The sequence below is a fragment of the Strix aluco genome, chromosome 17 (assembly GCF_031877795.1).
Source record: "Strix aluco isolate bStrAlu1 chromosome 17, bStrAlu1.hap1, whole genome shotgun sequence".
Taxonomy (NCBI): domain Eukaryota; kingdom Metazoa; phylum Chordata; class Aves; order Strigiformes; family Strigidae; genus Strix; species Strix aluco.
In genome coordinates, this window is record NC_133947.1 from 15,802,484 (window position 1) to 15,830,034 (window position 27,551).

General features: G+C 43.3%; 1 protein-coding gene across 1 annotated transcript in view; it reads right to left on the reverse strand.

The window, feature by feature from the left end:
* Window positions 1-6,023: 6,023 nt before the first annotated feature.
* AHCY (adenosylhomocysteinase) overlaps window positions 6,024-27,551 on the reverse strand; it is a 29,796-nt gene continuing 8,268 nt past the window's right edge. The window contains exons 5-10 of the mRNA XM_074843256.1: window positions 22,542-22,654; window positions 19,258-19,465; window positions 18,327-18,414; window positions 17,326-17,443; window positions 10,130-10,324; window positions 6,024-7,017 (exon numbers count right to left, since the gene is read on the reverse strand). Coding sequence (XP_074699357.1) covers window positions 6,886-7,017; window positions 10,130-10,324; window positions 17,326-17,443; window positions 18,327-18,414; window positions 19,258-19,465; window positions 22,542-22,654 — 854 coding nt within the window. The 3' untranslated portion in view covers window positions 6,024-6,885. The remainder of the gene's footprint in view (window positions 7,018-10,129; window positions 10,325-17,325; window positions 17,444-18,326; window positions 18,415-19,257; window positions 19,466-22,541; window positions 22,655-27,551) is intronic.

Sequence of the window (27,551 nt, forward strand, 5' to 3'; positions counted from 1 at the left end):
CAGTCTCCAATCTGAATTGTTTCTACTTTCATTTTGCCAGTATCCAGACTCCACTAGGTATTTTTCAATGGCATCATCAGCTCCCACCAATGCAGGCACAGCACAAAGCACATGAACAGATAGAATAGACTTACAATTCATTTCCTCACTCTTAGTAGCTCCTTAAGCCTGTAAAATGGAAGCAAAACCTTGTGGGTTCTCACCCAAGTTAGTTACACAGCAGCTACAGGAGCTGTTATCATATCCCAGTACTCATAACATGCTTAATGCCATTCTTGAGCACAACAAAAAAGGCAACACCTGCTCCAGAAAGCTCCAGATTAGAGATCCTGAGATGTTCTGCTGGTAACTTAGCCAATGTGCTTTAACAATGATCCTGATTTCTTCAGGTCCAACAATATACTGAGGATCCTGAAGTCAGCAGGAGCCTGGAGCTCTGTTGTTGATGAGCTATTTCCAGTATGTTGAACAACAGGGAGAAGCTTTTATACCTAGAGAGGATTTGATGGAATTTTCTTCCCCCTTCCCCAGCAAGTTACCCTGACCTGGGGGCCAAGACACCCAAATGTCACTGTGGCATGCCAGGCTACTTTAGGTTTTTCTGGTCAGCATAGGTATTTCTGCTTCTTGCACAGCTGTATTTGAAGGAGCTAAGAAGAGGGATATGAAAATTTGCTGCCCTCCCCCCCCCCCCGCTTCTTTTTTCACCCCCCTGGTAACTGACTTTCACAAAAGGACCAATTCAGCAGCATCAGCTTAAGGGCTCAGTGGCATCTTGGACACATCAGGAACACCCATGCAAGGCTGGAAAATGTGACACAGGACCTACAGGAGACTATCCCCTCCTGGAGCAGCAGCACAAGGCCAGACACACATTAGGCTGCCTGAAAGAACAATCACTCTCTCAAAGTGCCCTTCTTAAATCTGTGGTTCCTGAAGATTACTTTGAGGTAATACAAAGATTTTATTTTCAAACTTCTCAGATGATATGCAGATGGCCAACATATGGCTAAGTCCCTCTCCCACCTCTCCCAGAAGAAAAAGAGGCTTTAGTCTTTTCTGCACGATTTTTCAATGAAATGAAACGATATTACAATTGCTGCATGGCATATGCACACGTATTTCTATCCAGGAAATCCTTTGAGATGAAATCCTGGCCTGAAATATGGGAGCCCTAAAACAGCTCTAATAGTGTCATAACACAATTCACATATGGCATTCATTTAATGCATCTCAAGGCAGGAAAAGACAAAAATATGCCCTCCCTAGTGATCCAGTTCAGGCCCCTTTGAATCAGTGGAAATCTACTGACATTAATATACTTTCATAAACAACTTCACTGCTCACTCTCTACCATCAGGTGGATTGAGCTAATAACAGTGTTCTTGTGGTACCCTTGCTATTTTTGGCACTTTCCCTCAGCTAAAATGTAATTTGTGATCTCATATGGGCTTCCCTTGGCTCTGCACAGCTGTCTCAAATAGATAAACAGTATTATACAACTTGTAACAGTAACAGCCAGAAATCACCACAAGAATATGGTCTCACTCTTCCTTGTGTTCCATAAGAAAGAAGTGGCATTTTAAAACATATAAATTCATTAAAGGTTAATGGTTCTTTAGATCTTCCAGAAGGGACATGAGAGCAGATGCATTTAAAGTAATTCAGCAGCCAGAGGTCCCTCACTCTGCAAAGGCCTCAGAAGTATCTGGCAGAGCCAGATCACTTGAAGTAAAGATTTTATTTAGTATTTAAAAGACCTCCCTGCTATAAAGCTGTGATACAATTCATAATTTTTCCATCTGGGAAGCAAGTATTTGGAGCACTAAATGAGCATACCAAAACATTTACTTCCCTTTATTCTCTGCTCAACATCCCTCCATCACTACTGCTTTCTTCTAAGTGCAAGGGTTTGGTCAGAGATGTTGTTCTTTACCTACAAAATGGCATCTTGGTGGCAGGTCAGGCAGTATCACAGGTAAAGGCCTTCATTGCTGAAAAGGGTCAAACAGACTTTGTATCTCGTTGTTAATGAAATACACATAGGAAGCAAGTTTTGGAGGAGAGGAAAAACAGGATCACCAAATGTTTGTTCTGAGTGGCAATCAATAATGCAAAGCAGATACCTACAATAAGCACTAGCTCAAAATAAAATCCGTGTGTCAGCCTGATTACTAAGCATTTAAAGTGCTTCCAACATCTGCAATATTGCAACTAAGATGATGTGCAGTTTACTTAAAATGCTGCTGTTCCATCAGGGAAAAGGAACACATGCCTATAAATGTGACCCACGTAATATTCCCTTACAGAAATGTTTTCCCAGTTGATGAAACCAAAACCAGAGTGCTACAGAAAAGCAACAGGTTTGCTGAAAAGTGTCTCTGGACTCTACAGGTGGAACAGGAATTAAAAAAACTTTGCTATAGACTTTCTAAATATCCTAAAGATTTTAATTTCTCTGCTACACAATTTCAGGGAATTAGATAAGCAGAAGATATCTCAGCCCCCACCCCGTTCAAAAGGATGCTGCGGAACCTTAAACCCTTTTTGATTTTATTGTATTAGCTTCTGGAAGTATTTTTCCACAGGACTTTTTTTCTTCTTTCAGTGTTTTATTTGTTTTTGCTTTTTCTAAATTAGCATACAAACCACAAGCACTCATGAAGCGTTCGTGATTTTAAAAAAGGGAAAAAACACTTAATTCCAATTGATGCTTCTTACAGTTGTGCAAAGTTGTCCAGTGGCAAACAATGCTACTGTAAAAACTGAGGCTTTACAGCGTATATTTACTACATTTGATTTATCTTAACAAAAAAGCCCCAAAGGCTAGAAATCACAATTGGCTTCTGAGAAACTGTGTCATCTTCAAGAACACTGCTATGAAAACAAGCTCAGTCATGAATCACAGTCATCAGTGGAACATTCATTTACCCATCCTTTGTTCTCTGCTCACAATGATCCGTATTTCCTAAGGCTCTCTCTACACCTCCAAACTCCATTTAACATAACATCTAGCCATGCAAAAAAAGACAGAGCAGGACCTAGCAAGACTGTATTGCAAGTTATTTGTGTATCTGGTTGAGATAAATGGAGAAAGATGTACAGCCTGTACTCGTACCACTTCAGACTCAACAGTGGAAGGAAAACAGGGGCAAGAGTTGCCATATTTAAATTAGAATAGTATTTTCACTGGTAACAATAAGGAAAGCATTAACAGAAAATGAATCTGTAAGACATTGAGGAAATACGTGATTACTCTTCTTGGCCAAATCAGAGCCCTGTCTAAAGACTAGGAGTACAATCCATCATTAATTGGAAAGCTCACTTATTTTTGCCTGTCAAAATGAGCCTGTAAACAAGATTGGAAGCAGCAGCTGATAAGCTGCTCTAACTTACTGCATTTGCTCAGCCTTGTTGAGGACATGAGGCCGACAAACACCGCAGTCGAGCAGCACTCCTCGCTGCTCCAGGACAGCCTCCTTATAGAATCTTTCACGGAGAACACGTACAGCTAAGTGCATCACCCTGCTTGTCCATACACCAGGCCTGCTGAGTTCCATAAATTTGAGTACAAAACTTCCATTTGTTCCCACTTCACATGCTCATCCCTGCCTGTACAAAGGTCTATATTTGCAACACGGCACAATGACCCATCTGCCCTCCTCTGGGATCCTCTGTATCAGATCCAGAGAGCCTGCAGCTCACATCTCACCCCATCTCTGTGACATCTGCTGTGCAGAGTCACATAAGCGAGAAAAGCTGTAGTCTGTCACTGTCATATGACTCACCACGTCAGATGTGGGACGCCTTATGAGCTGATGCATGGGGTTTCGGAGCCAGGGAGGGGGCACTCACAAGCCTCAATACCTACAAATGCTGGGCTCTCTTCAGGGCTATTGTTCTGCATTCATTAGCTCCTGCTAAAGCAATTGTAAGGTAATCACAGTGGGACTGACAACCCATATTCAGGGAATCAAGATGCTCAACCTCAGACTAGACCGAATACTGAATTAATTGCACGGCGGTCTCAGTCCAGCCGGGATCAGGGCGACGCACAGAAGAATGACCAACTCACACCAGTTTGTTGAAGGGGGGGCATTGTCAAGGGCAAATGCTGTTGCACTATGTGCAAGCTCCCAATTTATTACCACCTGTTTACATCAGTTCATTTTTACTTTTACATCCTACTGACCTTCAGGTTTTGCCTGTTTATTGCTCACACGCTCACCACACTCTGCAGGGGGTGTTTTTTACTGCCGTTTTTCACACAACACGGTGTTACATAATGCTGCCTCAGTTTCCCACAATCATTCTTCTAACCTCAAGGTCAGTTTACATTTTGCTAATCACCAATTCTTAATTCCCACAATTGCATGCAGATTAAAACAAAAAAATGAGAAAAAAGCTAAAAAGTCAGTTGTAAATGACTTAGAGAAACTCTCAGTGACAGCAGATGTGCTCTTGCCAGTAAGAAGCAATAAGGCTCAGTGATTTCATAGAATCATTTAGGTTGGAAAAGACCTTTAAGATCATTGAGTCCAACCATTAACTCAGCACTGCCAAGTCCACCACTAAGCCATGTCCCTAAGCACATCTACACGTCTTTTAAATACCTCCAAAGATGGCAGCCTGTTCCAAGGCTTGACAACCCCTTCTGTGAAGAAATTTCTCCTAATATCCAATCTAAACCCCTCCTGGTGTAACTTGAGGCCATTTCCTCTCATCCTTTCACTTGGGAGAAGAGACTGACACCCACACCTCACTACAATCTCCTTTTGGGTAGTTGTAGAGAGCGATAAGGTCTCCCCTCAGTCTCCTTTTCTCCAGACTAAACAACCCCAGTTCCCTCAGCTGCTCCTAAGACTTGCTCTCCAGACCCTTCATCAGCTTTGTTGCTCTTCTTTGGACACACTCCAGCATCTCAATGTCTTTCTTGTAGTGAGGGGCCCAAACTGAACACAGTACTCTAGGTGTGGCCTCACCAGTGCTGAGTACAAAGGGACAATCACTTCCCTAGCCCTGCTGGCCACACTAGTTCTGACACAAGCCAGGATGTTATTGGCCTTCTTGGCCACCCAGGCACACTTTTCCTTCAATACAGATCAGACATCTGTTGAGAAATCAGCAGGGAGTCAGGACATGAGATAACAATACACATTTTTTTAAAAGAAATCAGCTGCTACACCTTTCAAAGTCTTCCATCCATTCTGGAAAGCTTCAGAAATGGAAGTGAAATCTGCATATTTTACTGTAAAGCTTATTCAAAATTGCCTTTAAAGAGGAGTTCATACTGAAGTAACACTTGAGTTTGGCCAACGTATCGCTCATACCATAGCAAGAGGTAAGATGAGTCGGTTTATGAAGAGAGGCTGCTAAGCTGTACCTAAGCAATGGCTACGTAGTGCAGAACAACGGCTGAACAAAAATATCAAAACATCCTCTTGTATTAATGCTGCCAATTCACAAACCATACCATTGAGAGGTACCAGACATAGCATTTCTTCTGCAGGCAGCACTAAACCACAATTGCACTGCAGGGAGTGGGTGGGAGGAACAGATACTCTACCAATGTTTTTTTTAGGGTCTGAGTTTGATCTAGTCCTCTTCAACCAATAAAACAGAAGATCTAGCAGAATACGTTCCAAATATAAATTTTATATTTTATCAACTCAAACCATGGTTCAAGTCAAATTCACATCCAGAAACAGAGGTGACCTGCTGTATAATGATGAAGAGGACAGTGACAAGAGAGGACTTCCATGACATATATGAACATATAAGGAGATAAATCTCTGTGGGCAGAGGGGAAGGGTGTTTTTCCTATAAGATTCAGCCCTTCAAATACCTAAACCTGAGCAGCAGCTCGTCCCAGCTCAAGTATATGATGCAGACTAGCCACAGCACTGGCTTTTGCCTTGAGGAAACCCCATGTGGATACCTGAAATATTTTCAGTAGCTTAAGGATCACACAAAAGTAAACAAATCCATGGCAAAACCCAAAGCATCTCACTACACAAAACAAGTCAGGCCACAGTCAGATCTTTAATAAAAGCACTTTGAGTCAGTGACAAACAAGATACAGCAGACATGACAACTAAGAAGAATCAAGTTGGGGGTAGAAGTGTGCTACTGGTGTTTTCAGAGGATCGAACAAGGTCCCTAAACCTAATCATCTGCTCAGTGGCTTCTCAGCTGTTCATGACACACTGGAAGGCTGCTAAAAAAGTCACTCTTGCCTCACACCACCTCAGATTGGTATGGAAGCAGCACAGAAGGGTCTTTGTTCTGACCAAAACTGATGGAGTAAGTTAACCCAGAAAAAAACTCCAGCTCTAATCTCTGAGCAGGAAGTTGACTTTATAGGAAGGAGACTAAGCAATCTATACTCCTCCCTACTTCCTCCAGTTTCACAACATGCACTTCAGCTAGGGCACCTTTGGGGAGAGAATCCTGACACTGCCAGTCTCCTAGTAAGATTCATGTAATTTGAGCAGGGCATGGCATAAAGCATTTCCCTGTAGAAACCGTTTCCCATCTTATTGGTTAAGTCTGTTCAAAGAGGCTGTCAGCCACATGTTTGACAGGACTACACATTTTCATTTAGCAATCTTCTGTCCTACTCCCCTTATTGGGACATTAGGAGCCGATAAAAGGTGCATAGGATCCTTTTCACCATGACATTAGCTAAGTAACCAATTCTAATACCAAGACTCAGAGTGATCCTCTTTCACTAACAAATAAGGCCCTGAAGGTCCCTTGGTAAGGGGAGGGGTTCTGCAGCACTGAGAAGAGTATGGCAAAGGGCTTGTTCTCAGAAGCCCAGCACACACAAGAGCTTTGGAAGGTTGTATCCCTGCACTTTGGTCTTTGGGTAGTGCCACCTGCTCAGTATCTGTAGTGGTCTGGCTTGAATGGCCCATCTCTTGATAAGCCTAGGTATTTGGCCTGCTTGTCACTTAGCTTCGTCAGCTTCACACACAGTTTATCCAGATGAGCAGCAGCCACAGCTTCATCCAGCTGGAAAACAAAACATTGAGACAAGAATATTAGCAGAGCAGAGTCTTGTTAGTTTAGGAAGCCATGGTTAATAGTGAGAAATGAATACGTGAAAACCAATAGCAGCCCCAAGGAGAACTTAACATACTGACACAGACTGAACAGTAAGACAGCTCTTTTCCTGCCACCATACCTCACCTGCTTGAGCACAGAGGCATCTGCTTTGAGCACAGAACTGCATTCAGATGAAAAAGCCTTGGAGGGAGTCAAGTTAGGCTTAAGTGAGACAGACAACTTTATATAAACAAGCCCATTTCAATCTCATTTACACATTCACATCCATCCACCAAGAACACAGATCAAACTATTCAGAGAATACCCAGTTTTGTAGAATGGTAAAGCCCCAGTCATGTCTCCACTACAAATATACTTGGGCATACTAGACTATCATCTCACAATTTTATGTAAGTTCTAATACTGGAAAAAATGCATCTCCTTTCTAGATATCCCATCTTAGGGTTACATGTATTAAGAAATTAATTCCAAAATCACTAATTGGGCAAGAAGACTAGTATCTATTACCACTGTCTTCAAGAGAATAAAGCCAAAGTGGGCTCTAGGACATTGGCTCAGAAATTCTGATACACTTTCTTTATCCCAAAGGCACCAGGCAGACATGCAAACTCAAGGGACTGAAAAATGTGTAAAGTTACAAGACAATTAAGAGCTACAGGAGATAGGTACAGGAGAGTCAGAAAAACACTAAAATTATGAAGTAGCTGCTATGTCAGAGGTGAACATACAGCCATAAAGGATATTGAAAGACAGAACGGAGAGCACTAAGAAGGGATCAGGTACTACTGAGTTACAACGGAAGGACAAGTTTGTCCACCATTTGTAATTCCTGCAAAACACAAGTAACCGTTGCTAAGGAAACAGATAAACAGTAAGTCTAAATTCCAGCAACATGGGAAAGACAGTGATATTTCTCCCATAATAAATAGATGTGAAAGGCTGCAGTATATTTGAAGGGCAATAAATCAACAAAACAATCAAGGGCCAGATCTTCAGCTTGTGTGAACCAGCATGTCCTAAATGATTCAATACCTAGTCCTAGATTTCCCACTCAAAGGGAGCGTGGTAACAAGCAACTACTCTGAAGTCATCCCATTGTAATGACCCAGGTAAAAAGCTACATCTGTACAGAGAGCTGCAGCTCAACCTGCTCATAAGTAATATGGAACTGCCAACATCTCTTGGAAACCAACACAGCCAAAGATGTACAAGACAAAATTAAAAATAGAAGATGAGTTAGCTAAAGAATGTGGAAGTAAACCATGAAAGCTACTGAAAACTAGATAAGAATCAGGAAAACCATGAAAGAAAAAGCTAACTGGAAGGACTGTGTTTAGAAGGGAAACAAGTATTTAAGCTTACTATATCCTACCAGGAAAAAAAAGGGGAGTTAAAAATTGAATGCATATCTGGTTGTCTAGACTGACATGTGAAGATCTGATAGGTGCATTTCCAGCAAGTTTAAGACAGATTACACACACCTGAAAAGGAGCTGAGTCCCTGGCATTTCCCAGATCAGATTCTCCAACTGCAGAGATAAATTGTGTCACAGCTGCTTGAGCTTGGGGACTTACAGATTTAGATAAAAAGGTACACAAATTTAGATGAAGGTAAACTGACATTCTCACCTTAAAATCAGATAGCTGATCATAAGGATGGACAGATTTGGTAACAAGAGACACAACAGTTTGGCTAGATTTCTGGGAACACATATTGCATAAGTGTGTGCATGTTTGTAATAGTTGATCATCAAAGCAATATTCTTGCAGTCAAAGAAAGTGCAAGGTAAGATACTTGGTAATTCTCAAATTTTACATTTGGACCTCAAAGCTATTCCACAGAACAAGGAAAGATACTAGCCAGAAAGTTATCAGAGGAAGCTCTTCTACCCATCTTTTGTTGGTTCTGACAAGGTGACTGCTTTATTTTTTTAAATTCTCTATGGAACGCAGAGGGTAAAAAGAGCATTTTGTCACACTACGTGAACCCAAAGAGATCCCTGCCACATGCTCCACTAACATGCAACTCCATTCGTAAGTAACTGATCTGAGCACTACTTCTTATTTCCAGTTCAAGTACGCTTACTGAAAATTGTTATTCAGGAAGAGGATGAAGCCACACTTTATTAGCAACACCGGACTATCATTTTTAAGAGAACTGACAACAAAACTTTTCCTTTGAAGATGATTGTGTGTCAGCTTGCTGATCAACTCCCACACCATATTTCTGGTATGCTTTGCTTGATCATTAAGGGATGGTTTTGGAAGCTTAAATCCTTCAAGCAAACACTTCATAAATAAGCCCGAACATACACATTCTACTTCCCAAATCAAAAGTATTTTCAGATTTAGTCTCACATCTGATTACTTTCCAAAGGCAGATTTAACTCCAGCATCTTTTTCGTTTACCATCTCAAATTCTCAGGCTTGTTTTGGAAAATTAAAACCAGGTTAGTTTTCTAAAAGGAATTTGCAAGTTGTGACATGACCCAGATTTTTCCAAGAACAAAGAATACAGAGGTAAGTTTAAAGGGAAACACAAGGGAATGTCATTAGTGTTCTGCGAAGCTATTAGGATCAGATTGTGATAACCTTTGCTCATGTGCAAATGGGACCCAGACTATCAATCACAACAAAAGCAATTTCTAGTTTCACTCCAGCTTCAACTCTGCCCCACTAGACTTTGCTGCAGAATAGGCGTGTAAAAGCTCACTGTGAGTGCTGACATTCAGCAGAAGCAACAAGTTCGTTGGGAGAAGCTCCCTGACTACCCTGAGGCAGCACAGGGCTTCCCAGCACCTTAAAGAAGAGCCCCAGTTCAAGCCAACTGGACATTCCTATCACAGGACAGACAAGTCCCAGTTCTGCACAACAGGTTAGCCACAAAAAACAGCCCACTTCAGACTCAGCATGACCAAAGCTAAGCATTCACAGAGGAATAGGAGCTCCTTGCAACAACATTCAGTAGGAAAATGAGCTTAAGCACAAAACAAATCTACACAATCACAGCTGAAGCTGGCTTCCTTACAAACTGGCATCTTTCTGCCATTCTAACTCACCTTCTTTGGCAGGAAATGGACTCCGACAGAGTACTTGTCACTATTGGTCCACAGCTCGATCTGTGCCAGCACCTGGTTGGTGAAGGAGTTGCTCATAACAAAGCTGGGGTGACCCATGGCACAGCCCAAGTTGACCAGTCGGCCCTCCGCCAGCAGTATAATATGACGGCCATTCCTCAGCGTATAGCGATCCACCTGGGTGGGAAAAAGCAAGATCAGCAGGATGTCAGAGTAAGAGAGCATTTTAAATCATGCAAAGCTTTGTGGGTTTTCTTTCTACATCAACAATTCAGCAGTGGGCTTGCAACACAGACTCTGATTACAATTGAGACACCCCTCCCTCAATTCCAGCCAGTGCTTGCAAAGCTTGCAGCGATTCTGGACTTCACACAACATGAATCTTAGCATCTGCTTCATATTTAACCAGTTATTCAGTTCTTCTGGCTTTTCCACATGCATGCTGTCTCAAATGGCTGTGGTGGGCAGCATGCTGCTAGCTGTGAAATGAAGTTCATACAGGCCTAATTATAACAACCGGTGTGGAGAGACAGGAGAGAAGAGGGAACACCTCTACATGCAACAGGCCAGAGTCTTTGCATCTAACACAGGGTAAGAGCCAGAGTCCTCAGCCTGCTGAAACTGCCCCCCTGTAACTCTTCCCACTTCCATAAGGCCAGTGCTCTGCAGTACAATGAACAGCTGTCCTAGCTTCTGGTGTACCCTCCTTCACTCTCAGGGGGGCAAAGACCCCGTCCTTCACTCAGACTGATTTCCAAGCTATGCTGGTGACCACAGGACACTACACAGAATCAAGTCTCAGGTGGGCTAAGGAGATGGGTCTTCAGCTATATGAGCGAGTCCCACAAAACTGTGGAGATAATGTCACTTAATATGTGCCTCAACTGTCTGGGCTCCTCTAATATTAAAGTCAACTCTGCTTCTCATTTCCATGAGTCACCAGTTCTTCTCTCCCCTGCCTTCACCCCTGTAGAAGGTTACAAAGTTAAAGCCCAGAATGAAACACCAATATGACTTATAAATTACAAAAATAGACAGTATTCACTGGTATTTATTGTTCATGTGTCATGGTTTAACCCCAGCCAGCAATTTAGCACCACACAGCTGCTCACTCTGCCCCCGCTTCCAGCAGGATGGGGAGGAGCATTGAAAGAAAAAAGTAAAATTCATGGGTTGAGATAAGAATAGTTTAGTAAATAAAAGATTATAAACATAGCAATTAAAAAACATTAATAAGATTAATATAACAAAAGAGAGAAATAAAACCCAAGAAAAGACAAGTGATGCACAAGGCAATTGCTCACCACCCGAGCAGCGATTCCCCCCCTCCCAGCCAGCTCCCCCCGGTTTATACAGTGGCCATGACATTCTACAGTATGGAATAGCCCTTTGGCTAGTTCGGGTCAGCTCTCCCAGCCATGGTCCCTCCCAGCTTTTGTGCACCTCCTCGCTGGCAGAGCATGGGAAGCAAAAGTTCTTCACTTAGGATAAGCACTACTTAGCAACAACTAAAACAGTGTGTTATCAACATTATTCTTGTACTAAATCCAAAACACAGCACTGTACCATGCCAAGCACATGGCAGCAGAGCAAACCTTTGGAAAGACTTAAAAGATAATCAATGACCAACTTTGACAAAGGTTAATGCTTTAGACAAGTCCATTTATCTTACGCTGTCATAACACAGCAACTGTGAAAGACATAAAAGAGTCCCTCCCCACAGCTGTTATTTCCACTTTTGGTCTCAAAAGTTATTTAATATGAAGCAAAACACACATCACTTTCAGTTCTATTCTTAAACTTTGGTCTGTAAGTTAAAAGCCATGTGGGATGAAGCTTGAATTGCAACAATACCACATTCTGAAAAAACATTTTTGTGCAGGTCCTTAGCAGAGGGGTAATGAGTAAATCAATAGAAACCACTTGATTAGAACAGGTATTTTGCCTTCACAGCAGGTCTATGCCTCTACCTGTCTTCACCAGCTATGCTTCAATCACAGCACTATTTTCTACTTCCTGGGTTCATATACAGATCACTGTTTTCAGCACAACATATGCAGACAGTAACCACCTCAAACAGAATCCCTAAATAACATTCTTCACTTCTCTTGCCCAAGAGCAGAACATCAAGGTAGGGTTAGTAAAAATGCTCTCCACTGACAATCTGCAATATTTCTTACAGATTATGATTCTCCATTGTGGACCACCAGTGACAGTGCTCAGTCCACCCAAAAAATACCATATAGGCTATCATATGGGAAGGAATCATGAAACGAAGAAGGACACAGCCAGAAAGCAGAACACTAAAAACCTTGAGAACAGCTACAACATTGCTTATATTAAACATTATATTTATAGATTAAACTACTAGAAAGTAGGAGTTAAGTAGCATTTCAGTTCTGAAGTCTGAATTGGGTGGTTTATGGGTCAAGTATGATATCCATATAATATCCACACAACTTGCACCTGCACAGCTGCTGGCTTGTGCATGGAATCACATACCTTCAGCAACCTGCTGACGTGACTCATTCAATGCACAGAGTAAAGCAGAAAATGCAAGTTAATGTCTGCACAGAAATAAATACAAAATAGTAGTGGTACCAGCAGAGGCTTAAGTCAGTACTGTGGAAGCACATCTTATCTATGGGCAGATAAACAGGCTGATTCATAAACTCAAGAAACTGCTGCAGAAGTAGCATTCAAGTTATCCAAGTATTAAGTTCATCTTCACACTCACACAAATGCCTCCTCCCTTTCCCCATTGGCATTTAGCTTGCTCTGGACTTTCTGGCTGCTTTGAACTTCCCTCCACACCATGATACATGAATTATTTATTTTCAGAGCTAAAGTTCATTGAGCCTACCCCAACCTTTCCTTCCCCTCTAGAGTCAAGCTTGTGCTACACATCAGTCTCTAACACTAGAATACAGTTGAGCAAGACATATTCAAAATAACATACCAGCTTTACAATAATAAGCTTATTTCCTCCTTAACCATACCCTGAAAGCAACAGGTAAGTCAGAACAGCACAGTAAGATGTTTAATACTTGGGAAAGGAAAACATTTCTTCCACGAGTTCCCCACTTGTAGATGTTGACCATATGGTACTGAAAACTACCAAGTTGGACACTTCACAATTACTCTATACCTCTAGCTGAAGTCTACTAACCTTCAGCTCTGGTATTAATCCTCTAAATCAAGAGACAGATGTCTTCACAGGAGGTTAGAGATTTTTGCTGTTGTACTATATTCCCTCCCCTGATACAGGATATAGAAGAAAGCTGCTAGGTCTTCATGAAAATTTGAACAGAGTTAGTACTTGGTGTTATAAAACATAGGATAACACACCCAGAACACTGATGTGAAAAAACGTTATTCTAAGGATAAGGGCAAGATCTCACATTCTTAACAGAACTGACCTCCCCATGAGGCCCCCAGTCTGGGGACAAGATGACCACAGAAGTGTCCCTTTGATGAATATGAGCAACAGAACTGAGAAACCAGCAATGGCCTAATTGACAGACATAATTTCCTTCCCAGATTTCAGTGTAAGAGCAATTCCATATATTACTGTAATGACTCATCACTGCTGCCCTGAGAAAGGTCTCAACACATGCAGATGAATTCCCATGCAGGTGGTGAGGGACAGAAGCAGCAGGATACTCCTGGGAGCTTGTTTCTAAACCTAAAGTTAATGCATGTCCTGGAAGAGGTTAAGCAATTACAGTAAGTTTCTACTCAATGCCTTTTAATTTGTTTCAAACATGGAACTTGGGGCTCTAAAGTCAGATTTTGCCTCCCCATCCTGACTTTCCCCTTTTGAAATGAGTAAGCTTTTTAGATGTGTATTAGTCCACTCCTGCTCAACTGCCCAGCCACCATGGCAATCAGGCACAGAGACCGAAAATGAAGAATAACGAAGCTTTTACACAGAAGAACTTGTTCATGTAACCTGCTGAGCAGGTACTTCCTTACCTTGTGATGCAGGGACAAGAAATCTTAACAAGCACAAAATGGAACATACCACTAGCACAGTGTAGCTACATATAGCATTAAGTACACCAATAACAGAATCCAACTGGAGATTCAAACTAGTTAACAGTGCTTCAGATTCACTGCTAGAAGTCAACAAAACCCAACTACTAACCTGAGTCAGGGACCAGCTTTTATGGAGCTTAGCAATGTACACATCTATAGGTCATCCTCACTTCAGTAAAGGTTCAAACACGTGAAATGGCCTGTGTAAAATCAGATTTACCTCTAGGTACACCCCATCTCCAGTGGTAGCCAGCAGATTGCTAAGGAAAAGTACAGGAACAGCCCAAGAGTAAAGTGCTACTTCCCCTAGTAAATCTTCTCAGCTTCAGCTATCTGTGCATCAAGCTGAGACAGAGGTGGTCCACTCAGGGCTGTCAGACACCTTTAACTTTAGCTAACGACTTTTAAGCAAACACACTTGTGGCACCCACAGCATGCTGGTCAGCTGTTTTCACAGCTTTTGCTCTGTGAGCATGGATCTCCTCTGCATCACTCTGAACATCCTGCTTGCAACAGCAGCAGTTTATATAACAGACCAGAGAGGTTCAGGATAGGAGATAGGTCTTCAGCATTAAATCATACGGATGACTTTGACCCCCATCCTTTTGAAAAGTTAATATTCTGTTTTTAACCAGAAACTCGTTAGTTTTCATACCTTGGACTAGGCTGCATCTCACTGCATCTGTGACAGACTGGCTCCTTCAATACAGACTATATAAAGAAAGAGGGACTACTACCTCTGCCAACAGTGACAAATTTTCATATGGACTTTAAAAGCCATGCTGAATGCCCATGTGCAGGTAGTTTGTACATCACTATATTAATACCCTATTTAGCCTTCAGTGTTTACTTTTTGAGCAGTCAGTTCTACTTTTAAAACCTGAGCTACCGGAAAGCAAGCAGGTAGCTGCAGGCTCCTCTAAGACAAGAGCTGTTGAGCAAAGTCAGCTCCACACTAATGTCATGGGCAAGAACAGACTTGAATGTAGCAAGAACTTGAGGGTACAACTTCATACTTAGTTGAGCCTATGTAGAACATCCCAACAGCAACCAGGATCATGGAGGGACTCACAACTGCTTTAGTAAGAGTTTGATGTGGGTGGCCAATAAGCCACAGGGGAGTTATGAAAATTGGAAGGGCAGATTAAAATCTATTAAGACACATGCTTGGGTGTGGTGCTTTTAAAAAGTAGAGAACCTGTCCCAGAATCCTGCTATCAGCAAGCACACTCCCTCTTTAAAAGGTAACAAGAAGTCTCATGCCAAGTCAGACAAAGCCTGTATAGCTTTATGTGATTTTCTCCCTCAGTGCTGGTGTTACAAAACAGTTTTGATTTAGATTAGTTTTTGTTTCTCTGCTTTAGGACACACAGCTGAACAGCTGAAATTTTTAGATCCCTATTTTCCTATGTAGCTACAGCCATAGCTTGAAACAAATACATTGTGGGAATGCAAGCTGAGCAAGGATAAAACATCTTGCCTTGTCTGCCTACGCATAGACTTCTGGTCTACACAAGTTTCTAAAATGAAGCCACTAAGTCTGGAAGAGAAGTCTGAGCTTGGCAGAGCTCCAGATAGGCTTTCCTGAGGCTTCAATCTTTAGTAAAAAAAATGCTTTGAAAACAAAGAGGTGTGAATTTTTTTCAAACCTTGACAGAAACCCAGAAGACATCCTCTTGAGATTCACTCTAATCCTGGCACCCTGCACCAGGACCGATTGTCTGGTGCAGAGCAGTAGACAAGCAAGCAGCTTCCTGACAGGAAATTCAGATCAGGCAATCTATGGGCTCTGTTCTTCGTACAGTCTCTAATGGTCTGTTCTGCATTCATCATCTAACTTGCTTTTTGAAACTGAGTTATGACATCCTTGTCTCTAAATTGGAGAGACAGGGATTTGACAGATGGACCACTCAGTGGATGAGGAATTGGCTGGATGGCCACACTCAGAGTTGTGGTCAACAGCTCCATGTCCAGGTGGAGAGCAGGGATGAGTGGCATCTCAGGGGTCAGTGTTGGGACCAGCGCTGTTTAACATCTTTATTGGTGACATGGACAGTGGGATCGAGGCACCCTCAGCAAGTTCACAGACAACACCGACCTGTGTGGTGCGGTTGACATACTGGAGGGAAGGGATGGGCCATCCAGAGGGACCTGGACAGCCTGGAGAGGTGGGACATGCAAACCTCATGGAGTTCAACAAGGCCAAGGGCAAGGTCCTGCACATGGGTTGGGGCAACCTGGGGTCCCCAACATCAGAAGGACACAGACCTGCTTCAGAGGAGGCCACGAAGATGATCAGGGGGCTGGAGCACCTCCCCTGTGAGGACAGGCTGAGAGAGTTGTGGGTGTTCAGCCTGAAGAAGAGAAGGTTCTGGGGAGACATTATAGCAGCCTTCCAGTACTTAAAGGGGCTACAGGAAAGATGGGGAGGGACTCTTGATCAGGAAGGGTAGTGATAGAACAAGGGGTAATGGTTTTAAACTGAAAGAGGGCAGATTTAGATTAGATACAAGGAAGAAATTCTTCCCTGTGAGGGTGGTGAGACACTGGCACAGGTTGCCCAGAGAAGCTGTGGCTGCCCCCTCCTTGGCAGTGTTCAAGGCCAGGTTGGACAGGGCTTTGGGCAACCTGGGCTAGTGGAAGGTGTCCCTGCCCATGGCAGGGGGGTGGGAACTAGATGGTCTTTAAGGTCCCTTCCAGCCCAAACCATTCTATGATTTTTCAGCTGGGGGATATTAAAGAAAGCACATTTCTGTATCTCCTCACCACACCCCAAACAAAGCTGACTTCCTGTAGTGAATGGACTTGATGCAATTAATTGTCTACACAACCACCAGTAAGGGGTAGGCTCCTGTTTGTCAAGGAAGTAGGAACACATGGGGAAAGATGCATCCATACCAGGTGCCTCTTGCCAGAGACCATGCTGTACACTTGGGCACTGGCTGGAACCAATTGCTTGTTCCAGGTTAATCAGGGAAGAGCACAGCAGAATCTCCATTCTGATTAGCCCAGAGCAACACTGGCTTCCAAGAAAGCTAGAAACCAAAGTACCTGAAAAGAAATACCCCCCTTTCTGGAAACAGCCACTGAGTAGATATTGCTTCTTTCTAACAGGAGAGCTTGTGCAAGGGCTGTCTCACCTGAGGTTTAACATTCACCGCCTCTACTGCATTTTCATTCAGCCACTTCGCATCAACTTCCACATCAAAATGGCCAATATTACACACTATGGCATCATCCTTCATCTGCTCAAAGTGCCTGCAAAAAAAGTTATATCAAAAGTTAATGTACAAAAAAATTATTCAGCATCAGAAAATGCTCTGGTCCATAGCTCTGCTGGCTCACTAACTGCATTTGACTCTCACAAGATGTGTGGGTCTAGTAATTTTCCAGACACGTCAAGTTTACTGGAAAAAAACTCTCAAGCTTCTACAGAAGGACACTTCCCAAAAATATAAGAGGTTATTGGAGAGAAAAGTATTTTCCTAGTATGGAAAGTAAAACTGTTTTAATTGCTCAAAACTAAAATATCTGCAGTTATTCTCTTTCCTACACAGAAGAAATCATTTGCTTCATGACCTTCCAGCAGTTCCCACCTCTAGAGACTAATATCATTATCTCCTCCCACTTAATCTGATCTTCCACTACAACATGTACAAACATAATGGCAAAGATAAGAATGAGTTTGTGTAGAGTGGAGGGGCTATAAATTGAGATCTAAGAAGTGGTAACAAAAAACTGCAGGGTAGCTTATTGAAAACAGGCTAGTTTCAAGTCTGCTATGTGCACTCACAGATGGAATCACTTTCAACCTTTTCAACCTTTATCAAACTCCTCTTCTGTTCACATTTATCTGTCCTAACACTGATTTTAACCCCGGTGCTCTCCAGAAGTCTATCTACCCCTCTACGCTTTTTGTTTCTTCATCATTACATGCTGTAAGACAGAAACAATTGCAATGTGGCAACACCCAACAGAACTGAAAGGCCAAAGCCCTGATTTCTCACTAAATTGATGCTAAATTTTGATGTCCAGAAATGAGACTGCATGCTAACCCTCACCATACTGCTGACAACTTAGGATTGTATTGAAAAAAATCTAACCGTACAGGTATGCTTGCACTAAAGTGGCTAGACCATACCTGCCCTGAACAATGTCAGTACAGCCCGTGGTGGTAACAAAGATATTGCCTTCTTTGCAGGCCTCCTCCATGGTTGTAACTTCATAACCTGAAAAAAGAAAAAGTTATTCCTCTATGTAACCACCAGCATTTACTTAAAAATGAGATACAACAGTAGAACAGTACAGAGAAAGAACAAGAGAAGTCTGTGCCAACAGGAGGATGCTATGGAGGATGCAAGGTAGTGGGTATACTTGTCTTACTAAATACCAATGTAGAATGGAAATATCTATCCCTCACCTGTTTCCAATCTATAGATCTGTACATTCAATGTCTTATGTCCATAGGTGTAATATCTGGCACAGCATTCAGACTGGATTCAGGGGGCCAAGTCTGCAAAGAAAGTGCACCCACAGCACCTGCAGATTCTAGCCAGGGATGAATAGAAACGGGATAAACTGGTACTAAGCAGCATAGTTACACGAGACACCCACAGAAGAGGAGCACAGCTCCCAGAACATGCTGTGAGCACAGCTGGAAAGGCAGAGAGCACAGCAGTGCTCTTCAACATTTACTGAAGGTAAGGCCTAGTGTTTTACTGTGGAGATATTCTAGTGAAGTCTTAACCCACACTGGAGATTAGAGTTGCACAACTTGAAGATAATGAACCCATTCAAAACCAGGCTTGCAGCGTTATGAAGTGGGGGCTTTATCCCACTATGCTATTTATATCCTTGACTCCAAACACCTCTTCAAGGACTATACTAATAAACTCCTTCCCTAACTGCAAGGAAAGACTTCCTACAATTAAACCAGAGTCACCTCTAACTCAGCAGGGACAGGGCTGAAACCCACGGAAACTTTCTTGGCCAACTATCATTTATCCCTCTGCACTGACACGCAGAGACCCCCCGTCAGATGCATTAATTTCTGCATCTCCTTCAGTTCTCACCTTCCATGGCTGCCTGCAGTGCGTTAATGGGATCGATTTCAGTGATGATGACTCTGGCTCCAAAGCTCCGCAGGGCCTGAGCGCAGCCTTTGCCCACATCGCCGTAACCTGCCACGACTGCTACCTTCCCAGCAATCATGACATCTGTAGCACGTTTGATGCCATCGATGAGGGACTCTCTGCAACCATAAAGGTTATCAAACTTGCTCTGAGGAAAAAAAGGAGCAGTTTTAGAACAGATGAAAGTCACTCAAGTAAAATTCCTTAGACAAACAAAATGGACTTGTATGCAAGTCCTACAAACCTGGAGGCTGACAGTCATCTAAATACTTCAACCACAATGAGGGATGGGAAGAAGATAACCTGGTTTGATGTTTTTATTTATCCAGTTTCAATCTATATAGTTATACTAAATACAGGCTTCAGCACACCCCTGGTGAGAAGCATTTCATAAATATGTTGCATCTACTAAGGCCTGGACATGTTAAAAGCTTGTTAGAGGTAACCTGAATTTATCAAGTAAAAGCACAAACAATCCTTGAGTACCTAAGTAGGGCTGAGTTCCTTAACCAGATGTTCACCAGTTCTCTGCTGCTGTTTATCAGTCAATGTACTGAACCAAGTGCTACAGGTAGGCAAAAAACACCAGCAGAATATGTGGCCAATTGGTTAGCTCATATTCTCATCTTTGCAAGACACATGGACCCTGCAGAAGCAGCAAGTTGCCCACATCAACCATGAGAAATTGGTTCCTGCAGCCCAGGAAGACCAAAATTACATTTGCCCCCAGGAAAAGGTACACTAACACTGCCAGACCTCACCACTGCTCAGGTCTAGCTAAATCCAGCAAGCAGCCATTCACAGTACTGGTCACTGCAACCGAGAACCCCTGGATTTCATGTCCTAATGCCCCATCGCACAACATCCTCCTACTGTCACATTAACACATGAGCTTAACAGCCAGACCTCCAAATCAAATTCCCCTGTAAGTCAAATGTCAAATGGTACTCTACTTGAACTGTTCCCTAAACTCAGAAACACATTGCTGTACACTGATTTTTGTAATGCTCCTCCTTCTCCTTGGGCCCTTTGTTCTGACCAGAGGGATGGGCCATAGAAACAGATTTCATTATCTGAAGAGTTACAGAAGCCAAGAATTTGAAAAAAAAACCTTGCTACCAAAGTTGTGCTATGCTTCCCAAGGCAGGGGTATAAAGAACTCACCGTTGACAGCAAAATTCAGAAGAGCAGCAAAATTCTGGTCTCAAAGCCTGCCCCATGTTTTCTAGACTGCACACCTAGATGTGAGTAGGGGCACTGATCTTTCAAATGGAACCTACCTTGCAGCTACGGCTGGTGCCATCTAGCATGTGTAAGGTGACGTTACAGTTTGGTTTTCAGTCTACAGCTTACAACTGTAAAATTTTTATAATAAAAAATGCAAAATCCACATATAAAAACGTTGCTAAAAATGACTGCAATGCATTATCTGAGCAAGTTACAAGGTACAGCGACATATCAGTCACAGCCTCAGAAGCTGACCAAGGCCTAATGTGTAAAAAGTTATACTTCAGGTCCAGAAGTTCCTGATTCAGTGCCTGTAACTCCTGCCACAGGCACATTTGCCATTAATATTTCAGAAAGTTTGCGTTACCAATCCTTCAAATTCCAAAGCTAGTGCCAGTTGGTAATCCTCTTTTCTAGTCCTCCAGCAGATTTTCCTTGCAGCATAAGCCTTCTTATGAAGGAAACCAGCATGGTCAGATTTGATTCCTCATCACCTAATCCCCCAATTACAATCAAAGCCTTTCAGGTGCCTGTGCACTCCCATGCAGGCAAGGTAGTAGAGTGCCAGATGCAGACATCTGTCCCACCCAAAAATACATTTAAGCAGCAGGAGGGAAGAACAGAACTGGATGCTGCCTGCCTTCTCTGTCCAAATACTGGTATAGGACCTGGCACCAGCTGAAAGTATTAAACTGGGAGAGTAGAATTTGTCAGCTCAATTGCATGTCTTCCTGGACATCTGTAACTGATTAGTACAAATCTTTTACTACATAAATCATAATCATAGAATGGTTTGGGCTGGAAGGGACCTTAAAGATCATCCAGTTCCAACCCCCTGCCACGGGCAGGGACACCTTCCACTAGCCCAGATTGCCCAAAGCCCCGTCCAACCTGGCCTTGAACACTGCCAGGGAGGGGGCAGCCACAGCTTCTCTGGGCAACCTGTGCCAGGGCCTCACCACCCTCACAGGAAAGAATTTCTTCCTTGTATCTAAATCTGCACTCCTTCAGTTTAAACACCAAACAGTACTTGAAAATAAGCACTTGTTTGGCACTAGAATAAAGTGAGCTCAATCCAAATCCATTCAAGAGGCTTTTTTAGAAACATCTGAATTTCCAAATCTGCTGAACAGTATTAATAGTCATGATGCAGGAGGCACAAATTTAGGTGAAAAGGATGTAAAGAAACAAGCTTCCTCCAAGATCAACTGGATTCCATCCCACTAGCTATGAAATAAAGATGCCAGATGCATCTCTGAGCAGAAAGGAGATACTCTTCAGATAGCAAACTGCAGAGGAAGCAGGCCAAACAGTGAGAACTGCCATGCCCAACAGAATAATGTTAGTATGGTAACTCGAGATAGATTTAGCAACTAGATTTAAAAAACATCTAGATGCATAAACATTAAGTACACTTGAAATTCCCACTGTAATTCATCTGCATCCAAAAAGCACCAGCAGCCTTCAAACACCATTCCTCCTCATCCCTCAATTCACCAGGATTTGTCTCAGAAAGCAGTAATATAGCTAAGCAAGGAATAAATACTTCCTGCCCTATCCTTTGCAACTGTTGCTCACAGAGATACCTTGTCAAATCAACCAACCCTTAGCAGTCACAACCTCACGTAGGTCACACTCTTTCCAGCTGGTACCTGCCACCTACCTGTGGCTTTAGGCTACCCAGAGGACCATGCCCCTTGCCACAGAAACTGACTGTACCCCAGGAGCCATGACTTCAAAAGGTGTTTCCACATTATTAAAATGCAGAAGAACGTATGTCCTTACATACATAAAAAGCCCTCGATGTTCTGAAAACAGGGTATTTACAACGGCATGTCCCATTGGAGACATCATGGGCTCACTTCAAGGGTATGGTGAGAATCTACTCAGTACCAGGTCAAGAACAGCTCAGCAAGAGAAGGAACAGTTGCATGAGAATGACAACATCCAAACAGGTCAGACAGCAGAACACAGCAGAAGGGCTCTAGCTGCATTACCTTGGTGACAGAGTCATTAACATTGATAGCTGGCACTTTCAGGGTCCCACTGGCCTTCATCTTGTACAGGTTGTGAACTCCAGTGGTTGTCTCTTCTGAAATACCTCTAATTCCTGTGGGGAGAGTAAAAAGACTCACTTTAGTTGGGAATTAACACTGCTGCAAAACAACACATCCAGGTGCTGGGAGCATCCACCAGAAGCCCAAGTTAAACCCTTTGCAGGAAGCAGGGAAGAGATGAGAATCCTCACATCTGGATCCTCAAACAGTAGTTCGAAACTTCAAACCAGTTTCTTCCCCCACAAAGCAATTAGAAGTGCAGAATAAAATATTCTCTGGAAAAATGGAAGTGACTGGCTCTAGACCAGGGATTCAGGAAACTATTTTCTCACAAAATGATCAAAAACCTCTTCTGCAAAAAGGACAAGATGTTCACCTCAGTGATGTTTTTACAGCCTAGTCCATTCTTGCAAGATGGCTTGAAAGTAGATCAAATACAGTTCACCATTCCCAATCCTCTTGTTGTAATCAACTTCAGCTCTGATTAAACAGCTGACACCCCCCCTAAATCTGGATCCTAGCTACATGAAACTTCAGTTTCATGGGTATTACTAGCACAATCAAAAAACATTATTTCAAATATATCCTTGTTTGAAACAGTCCAGGAGGCAGAGACCAGAGACAGGACTGTCTAGAAACACCAACATCATATAGCAGACTAAGATCATGATAACACAGGAACTGTCATGGGGTTACCTGACTCCACACTACATCAAAAAGCCAAAGATGTAAAGCCTCCCCCTGCTTTAAGGATCCTGACTCTTCATGAACCTTTTGGCAGAAGCCAATTCTTCAGAAGTGGCATCATCGCACATGACTTCTGGATCTCTCTCCTCTCTAACGTCTCAATAATACCTCATTGTATACCCACTGTCTACAGTGGGCAACAGCCTGATTACTTAGAAAGCCTATCTGCACAAGAAGGTACTCAATTTATGAAAATCAGAATAAATCTGAAACTAAACTATCCAGAGTCTTGATGAATTTCCACTGTAGGGGATATGGTAATTATGTTTGCTCTTTAAGGACTGGAGGCACCCTGCAAGAAAATTATTTTGTTGACGTATGAACCACTGGGGGAAAACATAGGAATTCTGCTAAACCAGGCTGAACCCACCAACACAAGCAACATCTCTACAAAGAGATCCATGTGGCATTTGGCACTAATTCAGATTCACAAGAGAAAAATATTAAAACACTGAATACCAAGTTCTACATACACCAGAGATTTACGCAGAGAAGATACTGCCCGTCCAGGCAAGTGACCTCTCACACTGATGTCATAGGATAAAACTGAAAGGATACTTGAAGCAAAATAATTTTACAGTCATTTTGATAGAACAACTCTAAAAAACATTCATCAATTGTTCTGTTTGGGCCCTTTTACTCATGAAGCAGGTGACAGTCCAGATTATCCTATGCAAGTACATGTGAACATACAGAAATATTGCTCCTTTAGGTGTCATTTTTCTTAATTCCTCCCTCACTATATAACATATCACTCCTAATTACTACATTTTTTTTATCAACACTATCCATAGCCCTCCCAGTATTTCAAAAAGGTGAGCACTAGCCTTCCTATTTCACAAATAGCAAAAGCAGAGGGGCCAAAGGACTTGCCCAAGCTCACCAGCCAGCAGCAACAGAGGAGCTCCTCAACCACAGGCCAAGCACCTCCTCAGTAGCCAGTATTTCTTTAGGGATGGGCAAGTGGGAACAACAATAACCCCCAGCAAAATCCCCAAAACTATTCATGTAGTCTGTTAATTCTAGGTGTCAAAGAGAAGCATCCAAGTGTCACTACCCCCCCAGCAAGCAAAACCTGTCAGAAGTTTATAGGACAGGATGAATAACTGGAGAATCATCTCTCCAAATGGCACGCAGAAGTCATCGCTGTTGGGAGCAACAGCATCAGCACAGCCCAAGGCAGGAACAGGAACAAAGCGAATGAGATCAGCACCTCAGATGAGCAGCCAGCTTTGCCCACAGATGACAAATGAAGAGGAGAGCCATCCCAGGGACCTGAAGGCTCCAGGGAGGCTCCTTGAGGCCAGACCAGGACCCTGCAGGAACACCAGAGGGCAGGAAGGCCAGAGCACACATTTCAGAGCCACAAGTACGTGCACCCTCCAGGCACACAGGGGTGCTGTGCCTCCCAGACCCAGCTCCCCAGCAGGTACCTGCACCGTGAGCACGGCTCCCCAGCGGGCTACAGGAGCATGGCTCCTGGGAGAAGGCAGGCAGGTGCTTTGCCCGAACCCTTTGGGTGCCACCTGCCCAGATGGAACAAGAGCCTTGGCAACAGCTGCCAGGAACCCAGGGGCTTGAGTCACCCCCCAGCAAGTGGAGGGAGCGAAAGGGAGGAAATGGGAATCCCAAACTTGTACCAGAGCTCAATTAAGCAAGAAAGAATAAAGCTTGTTAAAGTCATCTTCAAAGTTCACGGCCCAAGCCCTTGGGAAGCCCGACTCGATGCCACATCTGGCAGACACATGCTCCTACCCGAGGCCTTCCCACTCCCAAATGGGGGGACCTGCAGTCACCATCCCCCCACCACCCCCAACCCACACTCTGCAGCACAACACCGCCCTCTAGCGCACGACACCCCCCCCCAGACCCCCAGTCACAGTCACACAACCCCCCCACCCAAACCCCGCCAGCCAGGTGAGCAGCACCTAGCACACGGGTGCCCATTCTGGTTCCAACCCATCCCTACTGCTTAAGAAAAAAGCTGCGAACTGATCTGAGCCTGGATGAGCTAGACAAGGCCAAAAACATGGAAAACTTCGGTTTAAGCCACTGAGCGTGACTCAAAGTGGTTTTCAAACCAGAATTTATACAGACATATGTCTCAGTGGAGTTTAAGACAGAGCCATTAGAGCTCCCTTTGGCTTCCCAGACCACCAGGTAGAAGCACTGGCACTGTGTCACATGAAGGAAATAAGACCAACAACACTAGAAGGAAGTAGAGCTTGATTAGGCCAATTGACCCCTACAGAGGTCTGTCTCATCGCAGACCTGACAGAGCCTTTGGGAACTACACTCCCCACATGGTTACCTGCAGAAAGAACAAGTTTGGCATATTTGGGGCTTGCTTGGAGGGGATGGAACAGTTTAAAGAACATTGCCTGGTGCACAGTGAAATATAGAAATATCTCCCAAAAGTATCGATTTACCAGTACAACTGCCTAGATCAAGTATAATCATCCCCCTTGTGAAGGAAATCTGTGGGAGGTCACGGCAGAAACCTCCAGTTCAAAGCTGCCCTTTCTTCTGCTCTATCTGGCAACAGGAGACACACTCATCACCCTTCAAAAACTCTCCAGGCTGACATTTCTAAGATCAGCAGATTGTCTTTAAAATCGCCCTAAGCAAACCTCACACCACGGACACCCGCAGCTTCCCTTCCCTGAAGACCACCTTCCTGCTGCCTCCAGGTGACATTTATAGCTGGTCTAAACTACTCTGCAACTCTGCTAAAAGTAGTACTGTCTACACCACTCAATTTCAATGCCTGAGTGACTTAAGTGACTGGAGAACAGCGAAGGGCCTACAGCAAGGAAAAGGTTAAACTGAAAAAGCCTTCCCGAACACTCAGACCTGCTTCACTCCCCTGTATTTCTTACTGGATCGATGAGCAAGTCTGCGTCAATGGATCTCAAATGATCCAGTCTTCTCCATCCTTTCTCAACAGTAGTCTTCCACACAGATTTCAGAGACCTCCCTTGCACAAGTTCAGATGACTTTCTCCTTTGTTCAGTTCTAGCTTTTCCCTGCCTACCTTCATTTATCTTGGTTTTAAGGGCATGTAGTTTAGTGGAATAAGCCAATAGTACAAAGGCCATTCTGCCCTTTAACAGCAGGGAGAGGGGAAGCTTGCTGAGCATTTCCACACAGGTATTTAACACATCTCCTAGTGAAGCACACTTGAATGAGCCCTACTTTCAACTGTTAGTAGCACACTAGGGCTGAACGAACCTCTACATAAATTAGAAGCAGCTAAAGCACAGAAGACAGATAGTTCCCTCTGAAATTAGCCCAGAAAACTTGTCCAGCCTTTAAAAGGCAAATGGCACTTTCAGATGCTGCATGACAAAATGTCTCCTGCACTCATGATCCAGTCTTTCCACACACTGTGCATGCTCTGCTAATGTCACTCTTGTCCTATCTCTCCCCCAAAGAGGTCAAATATCACCACAAGCCCTTAGGACATTATTAGCCTCTATTATCTTCAAGATACAAAAAAATGGATGCCACACACTTCATTTAAGCAGTCTTTGCAGCACAGGGCTAAGTGCAGAGCTCAGTTAAATGAGATCAAGACCCTACTCAATGGGTCCCATTCTGGAAGGTTTGCTGTTTCCAAGGAGCAATGGACTGAAAGGTAAAACAGATCAAGCTCTGTCACCCTCCACAGAGATCAGTCTTAATTAGTTGACTGAACTGCTGCAAGGAGGCCTTTCAACAGTCAGTGCAGATAGTGCACACAATTTGGCAAGGGAAATATTTACAGGTATGGCAATCTGCCTAGACTCTCCAAAAACCCAGTGGAAGAGTCATTCCTATGAATTTAGGAAGCAACCCCAGGCAGTAGGGATGGTTTTTATCAAGGACAGACTAGAGATGGATGCTAAGAGAGGAGATGGTTCAATAGCCATTGTCCTACTGCACCATACTATACCAGTCCCTTCCATTCCAGGAGCACAAGACAAGTAAGAGGGAGCAAAGGGCTGGAGGGGAGAAAGATGCTGGCAGCAGGAGGGCTGGATATGTGAAAGAAACTCAGCACAAGGACCCCCAGGAACAGGGACAGCAACTGAGGTGTTGCTTTGTGCATGGCTGGGAAAAAACCCTGCAAAACAGAGTGCGAACATGGAAAATGCATTTTCTGGCCTCTGACAATGCCAAGATGACAAGCAGGCATGATCAGCTGTGGTACTTCTTGGCATC